The sequence below is a fragment of the Trichoderma camerunense genome, assembly GCF_050948025.1.
Source record: "Trichoderma camerunense strain CBS 138272 chromosome Unknown V8C40scaffold_11, whole genome shotgun sequence".
In the NCBI taxonomy this organism is placed as follows: Eukaryota; Fungi; Ascomycota; class Sordariomycetes; order Hypocreales; family Hypocreaceae; genus Trichoderma; species Trichoderma camerunense.
This window is the reverse complement of record NW_028145359.1, coordinates 864,151-879,482: the sequence shown is the minus strand read 5'-3', so window position 1 is coordinate 879,482 and position 15,332 is coordinate 864,151. Positions and strand designations below refer to the sequence as shown.

Below are 15,332 nucleotides of genomic sequence, written 5' to 3'. Positions count from 1 at the left end.
TGATACTATCAATTACGGACTTTCACTCTCATTTACACGCAATTCTACTCCGTAGCATCTTAACGTGCCGAATGCTAGTGCCGGCCCCGCTGCCCGCCTCTTTGCTCCGGAGCAGTCAGCTTCATGGATGGCTCCAAGCGCCAAACATGATTGGCTGCAATCTCCGGAGGCGACACGTCATTGGCTCACAACTCCGGAGATGTTTTAGGGATGTCTAGCAGTCGCTCAAAATGGCGATAACTCAAACATCCTCTTTTCTTATTCTGCTTCCTTCTCAGTTACCTGATTTGCCAGATACACCGTAACTCCGGGATGCCCATCAGTCGAGCGAAATCCTGCGACCATTGCCGCGTGGCCAAGACACGCTGTTCTTTGGCTACTCCGTGCTCGCGATGCGCCAAGCGAGGCCTGGAATGTCACTATGCGTCTTCTCGCAGTCGGAGTTCTAATCCTCAACGGTGGAAAAAGGAATTTAGACCGATATTACCAGTTACGACTGATTTGGGAACGGCTGAAAACATTACCGACGATGACGACCCCCACATGGACTACCTAACTTCTATGATCAAGGCTTCTGATGCTGCTCTACCAGCTACAGTATCGACAGCGGCGGAGATTTCATTTCCTAGCTTTGCCGCCGTATCAGAGGACAATACCTTTGCTGAGATTGCCAAATTGGTGGATACAAGTGCCGAAACGCCGGATCTAACCATCTGCCACAGCGACACCCCGTCCCTTTTCGACCTATCCGGCAGTTCGAGTTTATCACATGCAGCAACTCCCGAGTCCAAGAGCCTAGGATCTTCCGACAATGGATCCATGTATCCTTATTATGTGGATCCTCTATCAACTTATAATCCTTTCAACTTTCCTTATCCTTTCGTGACTGGACTCGGCAGTGCATCCTCCCCTGTACTAGCTTCCATGGACTTTAGCAGTCCAGAACTGCTGACCGAAGCGACCAATGCCTTACGCAAACCCTACCTTTCAACACGGGAGAGGTCGTTTCAGCAGGGTTATTTGACAGGGAAAATATTATTGAGCCAGATGATCGACTACACGCACCGAATGGCCGAGGGCAAAACCTTACCGCCCTTTATACATCCGCCTTGTTTTCTGAGTCAAGACAACGAATGCCCCCCAGATACACCCCATACTTGCCTACCTAAGACTTTGGCTATATGCAGGACCTTGACGCAAATGTTTTATTCGCGCACTCCGGAAACAAACAGCTTCATATGGGACCAGATATACTCTCATCTCCGCCAGATGCATGCCGAGGTAAGTTCATTGTTTGACCCGGCTTTCCTTAAAAGCCGGTACGATCAACTTGCTTATGCTATTATAGTTCAGAAGTTATGATAAACAGAGTTTACTACATGCTATACAAGCAGCTATCATCTACGGCTTGCTGCGATCACAGTGCACCGAGTCAGTCGGGAGCGAAGATTCTGGGTGGTTGGTCTTGAGTGTGGAGGTATGTTACTGTACCCGATGTGGCATTCTGTATGGTCGTCATCGTCACTAACTTGGGCCGCATAGGCAATGGCCCGAAGGTTATTCAGCATGTCTTCGTGGGCTATAGACATAGAATACATACAATCCTCACGAAGTGGCTGGGTGTTTGCAGAGAGCATGAGAAGGTATGTTCTTTAAACATCGATCGCTTAAGATGAAGAATTGTTACCGACCTTTTTTTATAGAACCGGATTGCTGTTGTACCTGGTCGATCTATTACTTCACAACAATGCCGAAAGCCCTTCGAAAGGGAAATGCCCAGAGTTTATTAACTTTCCCTTACCTTGCACACGAGACCTATGGCGGCCTATCTCGGATAGAGAATGGAAAAAGCGATATAATGAAGAGATAAGCTCCAAGATCGAGAAGGGAAGAGGAAGTTTAACAATGGGCAACTTATTTTTACTTAGACGCTCTTTATCGCGCGGCGACGACATAAAAGGGACTGGAAAAGATGAGCTTGCAAAAGAGTTGTCTGAATGGGTTGAGAGAGTAGACGATTTATCGATGCTTTTGTGGATGGCGCTCACGGTGGAGGGCGAAGGTCAGGCTCAAATGATTCAAGGAAATTTGGTCATGGCATAATGTGTTGCTTGTATACTTGTATTGCTCGTTTATAGATGATGGGAAATAGGCTAGAACTATAATTATGCATTTTTAATAGTGAATATCTGCCTAGACTGGCAAAGAATTGTCGAATATGGGGAGTCCGTTCTTTATCCACCATTCCAGCTCCACACTGTGTCGTGGTTCATTGACAGCGGGCCAATTACTATATTTCTGCAAGACAAAAGGAGGCGGTAAGCGATGCTGTTTGATCCATGGGAGCTCAAACTCATCATTTGCATGCAGTGCCTCCGCCCTGAGCTTAGTAAACTGCTCCATGAAAGTCAAGCGACTTGCCATTATCCTCGTCGCAGTATGAGGTGTGCAAATATGCGCAAAACTCAACTGATGTATACTCCATGGCGGATACTCCTCCTCTTTAGCCGGGAACTTCTGGTAAGGCTTGTAGAATTCCTTGTTATAATATTCGATGCTTTTTCTCCGTTGCACATATTCTTCTTTCATTTGGCGTAATTTTTCTTCAATAAACGGGATATGGAAGCCATTATCGCGCTTATGCTGTTTGAGGTCACATGCATCTTCTATAATAGTAGGATGCCAGTCCTCCAAGAATCCAAATACAATCAACTCCAGTGTGGTCCATAATGCATCAACTTCCTCGACCGGTAATATGCACAGTTGCTCTCCTCTATGATAAGCTTGCTGGATGTTTGGAACAGGGCGAAGCAGGGCTGGATCAACAACTGATTGGCGTAGAGCTTGTTCGGATTCTTCGGCATCCCACTCAACAAGTATAAGTTCTTTTAGCTTTGGGCAGAGCTTGTGGCCAAGAAACATACGGCTGTAGTGGGTATGGTTGGTCAATGCTAATCGTTGGAGTCGATCGACATCTCGAGGCCTAAAATGGTGAAAAGTATGTGGGATTCTTTCAATTTCCGACTCTATCGACCCATACACTCCATACGGATCGTCATCACTGCATTTAAAGTCGTCATCCAATAGCAGTATATCTTGGCCAAAATTAAACCACACCCGTGGATCTTGGACAGTAGAAGGAAACGCAAGCTGGTACCCGTAGCTGATGAGCAAGGAACGCGACTCGGAGCAAGTATGTAGAAGCGGTGGAATAGCAGCTTGGCAGGAGATGGCAACCTTTCGATACATAGGGAATGCCAATGTAGGGTAATTCATGAGAGTATCAAGCGGCATCATGGACTCAAACTCCCAAGAGAAGCCCGCCTCCTTGTTGCTGGTGAATCCATATGCCTCGAGCTTGGTCTGCTTGAACAGTTTACGCCTTCGATGAATAAAAATGGCCGATGCCTGGCGAAGGAGATCGTAGAATGAAGCATAATCGACATCCGGGCGCACATTACGCTCAGCGATTGTGATGTGCGGTAACCTCGCTTTGAAGTCTGCAAAGCTTTCGACTTGTTGATGGACAAAAACGACCCTAGGCGGTGTGGCCAGATTGTATATCGCCGACCGGATTTCTGCTGGCAGCAGAGGGAAGAGATGAAATGTAGACATTGGTGTTGCTTGTTTAGATGAGGGTTACTGTCGTCCGATACGCAAAAAGTCGTATCGCTTCTTCTATGGGTGGTTGTGATTTTGGAGATTACTTCGTGGTGCACATCTGGTGAGTTGTATCTATAAATCGCCGAATAAATGACCAATGAACTTTTGCAAATGCCATTCGATTACTCTACGTTATCATCTCGCTGCGCCTTAACCCCGCAAAGGTGCTGATTGGTGAGATTGCATTTCGGACTGCAGATTACTGATCTCATACGGAGTAGTGCCTTCATTCCAAATAATTTGTGATGGCCCATTGTTCTGGTATGCTATAAATAAAGCAACTATACCCAAGCCTTCAATCCTTCTCTGTCAGAGTCTTTATGGTTAGGTAGTCGGCGACTTAACTGCAATTGTATTGGGTAGAGTCTAGTTTAAGCGACAGATTATTTAAGTTGGTTGGCAAAGTATACGATATCAGTGACCCTCCTGTTTTCTTGGGCAAGATCTTAGTCTATGGCTCGATAACATATATGGGCAATAAGATTAAGCTATTAAATACCAATTACTTTAACTTGTCAAGCTTGTTCCGCATCTAATTTAACGGCTTCATTCTCTAGTGTATTTTTGCTTGGGTTACGCTTATATTCCGGAAGCGCCTTTTCATGGATTATCCCCTCCAAGATCGGGTTTTGTACACTCTTTCGGCAAAGCACGTGTAGTTGCGTCTAAGTTAGCCCAATTCTCATACAGATGCTCAACTTTGCCGAGGCATTGAAGCAAATTGCATCTCAAATGAGAATGACTAAAGAATAGTATTCACTATTTGAGAAGCTCTGGCGCCATTGTACGAATAAGAATGCGATTGATATAAGCACAGTGCCGGCTGTTCACGGCATTATGGTAGTGAAGTTTATTCCCATGTGCCGGTGATCTTTCTCCGCACCGACTCCGGACTCCTCACAGATGAGGTGTAAATTACGCCTTTGGGTCGGGTGAGCGGAGGGGACATTGCTTTATATACATCTCATCAATTGCAGGAAAAGTCATCTTCATTCCTTTTCAGGTGCATGTGCTTTGCATGTACCACTGGTTACTCTCCCAAAATACTCTCACAATCCCGGTACCATAAAGATGGCATCCACCGAAGCCGAGACTTCGTCTGTGAAAGTCACAAAGTCTGACGACGGCATCACCATAATCGCCATCAACAGAAATCATCGCAGGAATGCTGTTGACGGCCCTACTGCGCGAAAGCTGCACGAAGCCTTCCTAGCCTTCGAAGACGACGCCAGCCAGAAAGTCTGCGTCTTCCACGGCGACCATGGCTACTTTTGCGCGGGCTTCGATCTACACGAAGTAGCAAAGTGGAACGGCCCCGGAGACAATGAGTACCTTGGCCCGATTGTCGATGCCTCCCACACCGTGACGGGCGGCCGACAGATCGGCCCTATCGGCCCCTCAAGGCTCCAGATCAAGAAGCCCGTTATCTGTGCTGTTGCGGGGTACGCCGTTGCTGGAGGCATGGAGCTTTCTCTTATTGGCGATATCCGCGTTGTTGAAGAGGATGCCGTCTTTGGCATCTTTTGCCGGCGCTTCGGCGTGCCACTCGTCGATGGCGGCACGGTCCGGCTTCAGGCCATTGTTGGTCTCGGTCGGGCCTTGGATCTGATTCTCACCGGTAGACCTGTTGGAGCGCAGGAGGCTCTTCAGATGGGCCTTGCAAACCGTGTTGTTCCCAAGGGTCAGTCTCTTGAAGAGGCTATAAAGATTGCGAAGCAGCTACTAGGATTCCCTCAGCTCTGCATGAACGTGGATCGATCAAACTGCTACTATTCGGCTTACAACGCGACGTCTTTCGAGGATGCACTGCGAAATGAGTTTGTAAATGGGGCTCCAGTAATTACGAAGGAGAGTGTCAAGGGAGCTGCTCAGTTTAGCGCTGGAGCTGGACGGCATGGTGTTTTCAAGAGCGCAGACAACTCAAATCTTTAAATACCAACTTTTCAGTTTACGTGCAATATTATTTGGCGCTCAAAGATCTGAATATCTCCTCCAGCATCGCATTGCACAAGCTTCATCATTGTTTTGTCAATATCCTATCCCAGTGACAGCAGACTCATGCGCTCAACAGCATCTGTAAAACCTGTATACAAAACCTTACATACTCTATTAAAAACTCTCGCATTCCATCCCTCTACATCATTTAAAGAACCGATTCAGAACGCGGTTCAGTGCAAGGCATCATTATGTGTGGTGCTTGACTCTTGAGAAGGATAGCCAAACTTATCACGTATATTCGGTACATCCTCTAGCCAAATCTGGTGATAGTCTACCTCGTATGTACACGCAGGCGCGCCCTGTGAACGAGACTAGCGCTTAGCTCATTTTCGTATAAAACTGAATAGCTTCACTCTTTCAAATCCATGTTCGAGCATTGTCTATTTGCAACAAATACGAAGAGGTCACAGTGACATATCACGAAAATACGCCTTACAAGTTCATTCTTAATTAAACCACCAATCGACTCTTATCACCATGTCTGTACTCGCAAGCGATCCGGGTGAGAAGTCACTTGCCAAACTCTTGGCAACTCTCACCACAACCCTGCACGATACTATTTTCGTCTTTGCAACACTTGCCAACGCATCGGATCTCCCGCCTCTGGAGGAAACACAGCTCTTGTTCAAAGAGAAAGAGGGAATTACAGTCATAGTCAGCAGGGAATATGCGACAGCGCATACGATTGACTTTTTCTTTCCCTGCAAGATGATTACGCTCAACGTAACGTCAAGTTTGGAGGCTGTCGGCTTCATGGCGGTAATCGCGACGAAATTGGCAGAAAACAGTATGGGTGTAAACCCAGTTAGCGGATTTTATCATGATCATCTGTTTATACCACTAGGAAGGGAACAAGAAGCTGTTGAAGTTCTCAATCGTCTGGCAGAGGACTACAAGCAAAAGGCGTTGACAGGGAACTAACCATCATGCTCTAGTTACAGATGCATTTATTCTACAACTCAAAATATATTATCTCCCTCTCTGTCAAGAGGATAATGTTGGAAACAGATTAGTTTTAATCCAAATGCAGATATCGGAGACTCTTTTCGTCGCTGTACATAAGTATATCCTTCAACTTGACAGAACTAAGTCAATTCATTCTTCAAGTAGCAAGAGTATCGCGTACTCGTAGCGGGGTTGCCGCTCCTCAGCTGCAGTGTAACATCTAATCCCCTGCATGAAGTGAAGACCCAACTTGAGCCTCCAATCCGCGTTGCGCGGGGTCAGTTCCCTGACTCGGTGCAAATCATGCATCGATGAGGCTCGCTGTTGGCTCCAGAGCATTTTTCCCTCCAACAACCACAGTCCCGTTTGTTATAGTATTCCTATCAAGTTCGGTCATCTCGTGAATTGCCATGTCGGAAAAGCTCCCAAGCGTATTTCGGCGCTTGCGCAGAAAGTTCAAGACCGAAAAGGATCCCGTGAATGGCTCCAAGCTTTCTGCAGCCTCTACGCCTACGGTCCAGAGTAGAGCCGCGTCTCCCTCTCGGACAGCAGTACATCCCACTGGGTTACAGCAAACTGATTCAGTCAACATCGCCAATGGCCCCGAGCTTCCTCAAACAAAGGAGCCCAATTTGGAAACTCTTCCCTCCAATGCAGCAGAGCGACTTTGGGATGAAGCTTATGACGCCATTAAGCATGAAGACGCCAAACTTGTCGAGGGGTATGAGAGAATTCTTTCTCAGTATCTACAGGGTCACGGCTCCACCACAAATTCAGATACATCACCTCCAAACGCCATTATTGCAGGGAGTCCAGATGCGCGACGGCAGCAAATGAACGAGCTTATCCGCGCGGGCCTTGATAAAACAGCGCGAGAGGCCAAAGTGAAAGATGGCCTTGGGACTGCAATGGGAATTGTCCTCTCTTTAAAGGACATGGTTAGTACCGCCATATCAGCCGTTCCACAAGCTTCAATTGCCTGGTCTGGTGTATGCATTGCCTTGGGAGTAAGTGGTCTCGAGTTCGGATTATATCCTAAATGTTCTAATAGATACTTAGGTACTCGAAAGCGCTGTCAAAGAGACCGCCTCAAATCGCGATGGGATCGAATACGTCATTACTCGCATCAGATGGTATGGAAATGTTTCCAGCGTGCTAATTGATGAAAGCACTCTTGACGGCACGGCCTTGTCCGGAATGAAGAGTGAGCTTGAGAAACGGCTGGTCGAGCTCTACAAAGCTCTGCTCCTGTATCAAATGAAGAGTGTTTGCTCGTACCACAGAAACCGTGGCTACGGATTCTTGCGGGATTTAATAAAGCTTGATAACTGGGCAGTCAGTGTCCAAAATATACAGAAAGCCGAAGACAGCTTACGCCAGGATGCTGAGGTATACGGCAGCCAACAGTCCCGATCACGCCTCGAACTCATTGCGAACCATGCCAAAACCCAAGAATCGGAGATCAAAAACATCGCAAAGGCTCTAGAGGAGCAACTCCGTCGTCAAATCTCCGAAGAGGATCAAACTTGTTTGAGAGAATTGTGGTCGCACGATCCTTATACTGAAAAGAAACGCATTGAGGATACAAAAGGGGGTTTCTTACAAGACTCTTTTAACTGGATACTTGAGAACGACCATTTTTGTCAGTGGTTTGAAGATCCCAGCCGTCCACTCCTCTGGATCCGTGGAGATCCAGGAAAAGGCAAAACGATGCTCCTATGTGGCATCGTCGACAACCTGCAAAAATTGGCGCCCTCTAGTCTCGTCTCATTTTTCTTCTGCCAGGCCACAGATGAACGAATCAACAACACAATTTCAGTATTACGGGGGTTGATCTTCTCGCTAGTCGATCAACAGCGGCACCTTTTAAAGCATTTACGGGAGCACTATGCCCGTCAAGGAAAATCTCTTTTCGAGCCGCCGAGTGCGTGGTATGCTTTGTCTGATATCCTACGGTCACTTCTATCAGAGTTGAACAATAGCCAGAAGCCGACTTGTCTTCTTGTCGATGCACTTGATGAGTGCGTGAACGAAGACATGTCACGACTTCTCGATTTCATTGTTAAGATGTCTAATGAATTTCCCTATGTCAAATGGGTCGTCTCGAGTCGCAATTGGCTGCAAATCATAGATAAACTTGAGAGTTTAGGGCCGCAAGCGCAGCTCAGTCTAGAGCTGAACGCTGACTCTGTAGCCAGTGCCGTCCAGATATACATCAAGCAAAAGGTCTCTCAATTAAGCGAAAGCAAAGGATATAAGAAGGATAGAGAAGAAGCAGTTCGAAAATATCTCCAGGAGAACGCTGACGGCACATTCCTCTGGGTAGCCCTGGTTTGTCAAAATTTGCAGAGGGTCTCGGCATGGAATGCCCTGAGTAAATTGAAGGCGTACCCTCCAGGGCTCGATGCGTTTTATCAGCAGATGGTCAATGGTTTAGCCAACTCTAGTGAAGCTGAGATCTGCAAACGCATACTTGCTGTTGTCACTGTTGCTCGCCAACCTCTTACACTTCAAGAGTTGATAGCGCTTGCTGAAACCCCAGGAGAGCTAGATGAAAAGATACCAGCCATTTGTGACCTCATAGCGCAATGTGGTTCATTTCTCACCATTCGAGATGAAATCGTCTATTTTGTGCACCAGTCAGCAAAAGACTTCTTAGTGGGCACGAACACGGAGCAAAAGCTTTTCTTAGAGATTGCAAAGGCCAATGATTATATGGTATCACGATCTATAGATCTCATGTCTGAGCTTTTAAGGCGGGATATGTATAATCTGAGCGATCTAGGAATACATATTGATGATGCCCAAGCCCTTGATCCGAATCCTCTGACCACCATTGGGTACTCTTGTGTCTTCTGGATTGATCATTTTGTGGAATCAATTACGAGCAAGGCAAAAACAACAACAACAGAAGATATCTCGCAAGTACTGGTTGATGACACCAAAGCGTTTATTGAGCGGAAGTATCTATTCTGGCTTGAGGCTCTCAGCTTACTTAGACGAATACCGGAGGGCATAATGGCAATGAGAAAGTTGCAGGAAGTCTGTGTTAGTCTTGCCGAAACTGGAGATTCTCCAGTCTTTCTTTAGTTTGCGGAGTGTCAAGAACTCGATAGCTAACTTATGGAAATCGCAGAAGAAGAAAATGATATATGATTCGACTGGCCTTATTCGAGATGCCTATCGATTCATATTGGCAGCCAAACGGACCATTGAGAGCTTCCCCCTTCAAATTCATCCATCGGCCCTGCTTATATGTCCAATCACGAGCCAGATACGACAGCAATCGTTGGAAGACCCGGCAACATTCTTTGAAATGAAGCATGGCATGCAGATTGGGTGGGATTCATGTATCCAAACCATCGATGCAGACTTGGAAAAAAGAAGATCTTGCATAGCTATATCCCCAGATGGCAAGCTCTTGGCATCATTGTCCCTTTCAGGTACTACAATTTGGGATATAGCCACTGGGTCTCGCCTGAAGACTCTCAAGAACCCCGATGAAGAGTTTGCAACTTTTCATCGCCATGATCCATATCTGCTTTTCTCACCAAATGGACAGCATCTAGCCGCGGTTGACGAAAAATGGGCTGGGATTATCATCTGGGATATCGCATCCAGTGAACCCATACAAAGGCTACAAGGCTATATGCACTTGGGCTGTAATCTATCTTTTTCACCAGATGGGAAGCACCTCGCCTCTGGGTCAGACGAAGACACCATCATTATCTGGGATCTAGCTTCGGGTAGACGTATGCGAACTCTCGAGAATACTGAAAGAGTCGTCTTAGTATCGTTTTCCCCCAATGGCAAATTGATGGTCTCATGTTCAATTGGGGCATCGATCAAAATATGGGATGACACGGGTAAATGCATACAGGAAAAAACTCTAGATGAAGCATGGAAAACGACTCCCGACATTCCTAACTACTGTTTGAATTTGCGGTTCTCGCCGGATTTATCTCTCCTGGCGTTCCGCGATCTAAACGACGATATCAAAATCTTGGACTTAAGCTCCTTTCAATATATCAAGGTTATAAAATGGGCTAGGTTTATAAATGGAGAACCTTGCATGACCTTTCTTCCAAATAGGCAACTGGCAGTGACTGCTGCGAATTATCCAGATTTAGACTGCAATTGCATAAAGGTCTTGGATATTGATGCAAACAAAGTTTTAAGAACTTTAAGAGGTCATATTGAACGAATTGACTCAGTTGAGGTCTCGCCCGACGGGAGTCAACTGATCTCCTCATCAAGATTGGATAGAACTATCCGTTTATGGGACATAGACCCAGAAGCAGCTGATTCCAATATGTGGGAGGGGCATAAAAAGTATGACTTGCCGATGGTTTTTTCAACAGATGGAAGCAAATTTGCATTAGCGTCCCGTGAAAATTCCATCACAATCTCGCATACAGCTACGAGCAGTCATGTCCAGACCTTGATCGGTCACCAGGGAGTGATTGACTGCGTAGACATCTCGTCGGGTGGCGGGGTTGAAGATTCCATCACAATCTTGCATACAGCTACGAGCAGTCATGTACAGACCTTGATCGGTATCCAGGGAGTGATTGACTGCATAGACATCTCATCAGATGGCAAGCTCCTTGCTTCCGCATCATCAGACAACATTGTGAGAATCTGGAATATAGCAGAGAATGCTTGCATACAGACATTGAAAGGCCATACCGGCCAGATCACATCAGTAAAGTTCTCACCAGACTCCCAACGTTTAGCATCAGCATCGTACACAGAACCGGGGGATTACACAATCAGGATTTGGGATCTCGCCACGTCGTCTTACCTTACTTTAATCGACTGCGGTTATGTAATACCAAGATCTATCCACTTCTCTCAGGATGGTAAAATTCTCGTCTCGGGTTCAGACTACGGCCTTGTAAAGGTCTGGGAAACTATTGCAGGGAAATGCATACAAACTTGGCAGCACCCTATACTTAATTTCATCCGATCTTTAAGTGCAGCTATTACACCGGATGGGAAAACAATAGCAGTGAATTCAGCTAACTGTCTCAGAATTTGGAGCGAGATTGAAGGCAAATACGAGTGTGTACAAACACTAGAACACCATGGTAGATATGCCACCAAGGTGACATTCTCACCGGATGGCAGACAATTGATATATGGCTCAAGTATCGATAATACAACTAAGGTATGGAGCTTTAATAACTTACCAGGCTCAGAAGCAACCTGTCGAACATTACAATGCGACCAAAATTCATTCTTAACATCAGCATTCTCGGAGACTGGAAGTCCTGTGGCGTCAGAATTGTGCCTATATGGCTTAGACACTGAAAGACGCTGGGTTACTCGCAATGGTCATAAGATTCTTTGCTTGCCTGATGACATCCGACTTCGCGCTGCAACCGAATTTTGTTTCATGGTACACGGGAGGACAGTTGCCATTCATGGTGGTAATAATAAACTTCTTATGCTTGCTTTTTAGCCAGATGATTGGCCAAGATCAGGAAAGGACACGCTCTTCTTGTTTGATATGGGATTCCTGATAGACGTGGTGGCATCTGTCGCTACGAGAAATCTTACAGCAGCTCTACAACACTAACTGTATGTGCAACATTGAATTTCAATATTTAATTTCTTATATAAATAGATTTGAACAAAACATAACATCATTCGTTACTTACAAAGGGTATAAAAGCGCGGCCGGCCGCGCCATGCTAAAGCACTGTCATATCTTTCGTATATTCCCTTTCGCTTTCTAGTCCTCCATATTGTTATCGTTTGACGTCAAGAACTCGTGCAATAATCTCCAGGCATTTTCATACACCGGAACGCTGACAAATGCACGATTTTGCGAGAGACTGTTAAAAAAACGCTTCAAAAATGTCTTATCGGAATGAACATTGCGCGCGTAAGCAGCTTGGCCCAGGATCAGGGCGCTGCTGAATGTGATGTGAACAAAGAACCAGAGCCTCTGGAATGGAGCGTTCAAATTCATAAGTTCCATGTATGTTTGTAGTGTCGAACGGCATCGATTCAGGTAATAATCCGTGATGTCGTCATCTTGAGATTCGTCTCCTGTCATGGCTGGCCTATACAGGCACACCATGACCGAGTCCGTGAAGAGTCTGAATATATAATGTTGGATGTAGTCATTTTTGGACTGACACTTGGATGGATCTTGTAAATGGGGCACCGATCGGGTCTCAATGATGTTGACAAGCTTTCTGAAATCGAGTACCGTCTCGTGAGACAGTCGTTCTCCTGCAAATTTTGCTTGGTTTAGGGCATGACCAATCTTGTTTGCCGTCACAAATAGATGATGGCAGCTATCGAAGAATGAATAGAATCGAGGTGAGGCAGTGTTCGATGGAATAGATTCTAAGACAACGATTCCAGACGGCCGATCGTAGCAGAGGGAGGCGAGAGTGTCCTGCCAGATTAAGGATCGCCTATGATTTTGCGGCAAATTAGAGATGAGTCAACAAAAGCCAGGTTGAACAAAGGCTTACCATATAGATGACCTTATAATAGCCTCTTCCCTTTTCCTTGGATTGCTGATGGAGTTGGGATCTGGCGTGCAGTGAAGCCCAAGAGTTTGGGCAAGACGTATGGCTAAGCCTATTGCGGAGTTGAATGTAAGAAAATGACTCGCAAATCCCTATCAAAAAAGGAGTGTACATGGGATTACTCACCCAACATCGACCACGAAGCCCCTGCATCTCCCTGGTTTCTCAAATAATTGACCAGCATTATTAGGGCTTGGACAACCTCGATATTAGGGTATGAAGTAAAGTTGCAAAATCGTAAGCACTGGAAAGAGCAGCATGCTGTATCCTAGTATAAGAATCAAATACTTCCACGTAATCGATATTTTGTCCGCCACTTACCAAAAACCCACGCTTTCGTGGTATCCAGCTCCCCCTCGACTCCCTCGACTACAGCAAGTTGGGCACCGCATGACAGTATGCCAAATAAGAGGCCGAACCACGAGCTTGTGCTTTCTGACAGAGGCTCCAGGTACGAGTTTGGCGTGACAGCCCTTCGCTTACGCAGAAATTCTAGGAGTGCAGTTTCGAAATGTCGTAGGTTTACGATCGAAGGCTCGAGATGGAAGAGAGATTCTTGATATAATCGAAAATGGCTCGTAGCTGTTAGCTTGAATTTCTTACAATAGAGAGGAAAAAGGAGAAAGGGGAATATGGAGTACTTACTTCAGAATTACATCGTCTTCGGGTAGTGCACTGTACACTTTTTCTATGCCATCACCAGGCATCCACAAGTTGGTAAAAGGAAACGTGGTGCTAGAGTCCTGAAGACACAGGAGTTCGAAGATCAACCTCGGATCCGTCGAAAGCTTGACTGAAGTCGTTGATGGCTGTTTTCCTGTTCTCCCAGACATCGAGAAGATTCCAGGGAGGGACTCTGAACCGAGATGCACCTTGGTGCTAAACGGCAATGCCAAGTCGACAAACAACCCCTGAGCTATTTCTGCAGCTGGAGGGTTCCCATGAGCACCTTCAGGCTGCTCTCGAACACTCGGGCTCTGTTCGGAGGTAGAAGACTCCGCTCCAGCAAAGGTATTGGTCGTGTAGTCACACAAATCGGGATGCTCCCGACTGATGCACGTCCCGCATGGCTGGTTTAGGTCACACTTGACCTTTCGTCGACGGCATGGATAACAAGCTTTTGCTGTACGGAAACGCCGCCGGCGGAAGAGGAGCAGGTCAAAGTCCCCAGCCGGTATATTTTCTGTAGTTGCTGAATCGCCTCCAGGCATTGTGACGGAATAGAAGCGCGGCAACTTGTTTCGCCTGTAATGCATGAATTAGGAATCGGAGTAGAGAGATTGTTTAGGAGACGCCGAGTTGTTATTACTCTTTCGTAATTCCACTTTTTTTTTTCTTCGCGAGAAACTGGTGATCTTATTTACCTCTTTTATTTCTTTCCCCTTCTGTTTGATGCCTGAGTCACATTACATCTTTTAGCCAGCTCGTCTAAAAAAAGTCAGCCCCCCGTATTAAATTGGGCTGTTTATAAGTCCATGCTGTCTTGATATACCCCAAGCGAAGGTATCGCCAATCAACAAAGCTAGGCTCCCCCGAAAGCTGACCTACAAGGCGCACCAGCTTCGCAATACGGGGCTTTTGTCGCTAAGTCGCAATGATGCCGAGACTCCACTAATTTTAACCGGATCGATGACAGCTAACAGGGTCGCGGCAGCCACATTTCCACTGGTGGGAATTAGACAGCTAGGGATTCCGAATTGGAGGCGTAATACCGAGCCTCATCCTTCTCGTAAAAGAGAAATAGTGTAAGGTAGTTGGGTCACGTGAATAGACCGAAAAAATGTTAATTGATCAATGAGATTGAGGCGATCTCGATGAGCGGATTCACCGAAGACGCTTTGTAATTATGTTGTAATTGAAGCTGCCCTGTTGCATATTTTGAAGACAGAGTTACAACTGTATTTATGTCTACTGAAGTCTTCTACGTTCTGTCTTTTTTTTTTGTTGGACGGAGTTGTCAACGGAAACTTCCGCTTTTTGCCATCTCCGATGTTAAGAAGCAATTCCAGTTTGCAGTCTCGACATCTAGGACACTATACAGTTGCCTCTCTCAACGTCTTGGCTGAGTTTTGACTCAAGCACCCGTCGACTAGTCATCAATTCTATTTCCGTTTTATCCTAGCAAGCGGGCAAACTTGCAACCTCCCAGCCTCTTTGTGGAGTGCCGCATGGCTCATG

At 46.2% G+C, this 15,332-nt stretch overlaps 6 protein-coding genes across 6 annotated transcripts; 4 read left to right on the top strand and 2 right to left on the bottom strand.

Moving 5' to 3' along the window:
- Window positions 1-312: 312 nt before the first annotated feature.
- Window positions 313-1,656, top strand: V8C40DRAFT_275487 (Zn(II)2Cys6 transcription factor domain-containing protein; the record flags this gene model as incomplete). Its single annotated transcript, XM_083220715.1, has 3 exons — window positions 313-1,281; window positions 1,349-1,477; window positions 1,543-1,656. 3 exons carry the CDS (start codon window positions 313-315, stop codon window positions 1,654-1,656), a joined length of 1,212 nt encoding a protein of 403 aa, XP_083072157.1.
- Window positions 1,657-2,148: 492 nt separating this feature from the next.
- On the bottom strand, window positions 2,149-3,685 carry V8C40DRAFT_280143 (2EXR domain-containing protein). Its single transcript, XM_083221353.1, has one exon. The coding sequence runs from the start codon at window positions 3,613-3,615 to the stop codon at window positions 2,194-2,196; it is 1,422 nt and encodes a 473-aa protein (XP_083072156.1). The 5' UTR covers window positions 3,616-3,685; the 3' UTR covers window positions 2,149-2,193.
- Window positions 3,686-4,311: 626 nt separating this feature from the next.
- Window positions 4,312-5,816, top strand: V8C40DRAFT_248147 (enoyl-CoA hydratase). The gene has a single exon (XM_083216480.1). It carries the CDS (start codon window positions 4,735-4,737, stop codon window positions 5,593-5,595), a length of 861 nt encoding a protein of 286 aa, XP_083072155.1. The 5' UTR covers window positions 4,312-4,734; the 3' UTR covers window positions 5,596-5,816.
- Window positions 5,817-6,009: 193 nt separating this feature from the next.
- Window positions 6,010-6,742, top strand: V8C40DRAFT_248146 (ACT domain-containing protein). The gene has a single exon (XM_083216479.1). It carries the CDS (start codon window positions 6,139-6,141, stop codon window positions 6,580-6,582), a length of 444 nt encoding a protein of 147 aa, XP_083072154.1. The 5' UTR covers window positions 6,010-6,138; the 3' UTR covers window positions 6,583-6,742.
- Window positions 6,743-6,891: 149 nt separating this feature from the next.
- Window positions 6,892-12,248, top strand: V8C40DRAFT_248145 (quinon protein alcohol dehydrogenase-like superfamily). Its single transcript, XM_083216478.1, has 3 exons — window positions 6,892-7,613; window positions 7,666-9,654; window positions 9,743-12,248. The coding sequence occupies exons 1-3, from the start codon at window positions 7,017-7,019 to the stop codon at window positions 12,068-12,070; spliced, it is 4,914 nt and encodes a 1,637-aa protein (XP_083072153.1). The 5' UTR covers window positions 6,892-7,016; the 3' UTR covers window positions 12,071-12,248.
- Window positions 12,249-12,343: 95 nt separating this feature from the next.
- V8C40DRAFT_280140 (uncharacterized protein) lies at window positions 12,344-14,365 on the bottom strand (the record flags this gene model as incomplete). The annotated part of the gene is made up of 5 exons (XM_083221352.1): window positions 12,344-13,037; window positions 13,098-13,206; window positions 13,281-13,415; window positions 13,476-13,729; window positions 13,800-14,365. The coding sequence occupies 5 exons, from the start codon at window positions 14,363-14,365 to the stop codon at window positions 12,344-12,346; spliced, it is 1,758 nt and encodes a 585-aa protein (XP_083072152.1).
- Window positions 14,366-15,332: the final 967 nt, after the last annotated feature.

Excerpts from the sequence above, each read along its gene's own strand:
- V8C40DRAFT_248147 (XM_083216480.1), top strand. The coding sequence starts at position 4,735 with ATGGCATCCACCGAAGCCGAGACTTCGTCTGTGAAAGTCACAAAGTCT.
- V8C40DRAFT_280143 (XM_083221353.1), bottom strand. The coding sequence starts at position 3,615 with ATGTCTACATTTCATCTCTTCCCTCTGCTGCCAGCAGAAATCCGGTCG.
- V8C40DRAFT_248145 (XM_083216478.1), top strand. The coding sequence starts at position 7,017 with ATGTCGGAAAAGCTCCCAAGCGTATTTCGGCGCTTGCGCAGAAAGTTC. Across the intron at positions 7,614-7,665 it reads GTGTATGCATTGCCTTGGGA|GTACTCGAAAGCGCTGTCAA; the intron begins GTAAGTGGTCTC and ends ATAGATACTTAG. Across the intron at positions 9,655-9,742 it reads GAAAGTTGCAGGAAGTCTGT|AAGAAGAAAATGATATATGA; the intron begins GTTAGTCTTGCC and ends TGGAAATCGCAG.
- V8C40DRAFT_248146 (XM_083216479.1), top strand. The coding sequence starts at position 6,139 with ATGTCTGTACTCGCAAGCGATCCGGGTGAGAAGTCACTTGCCAAACTC.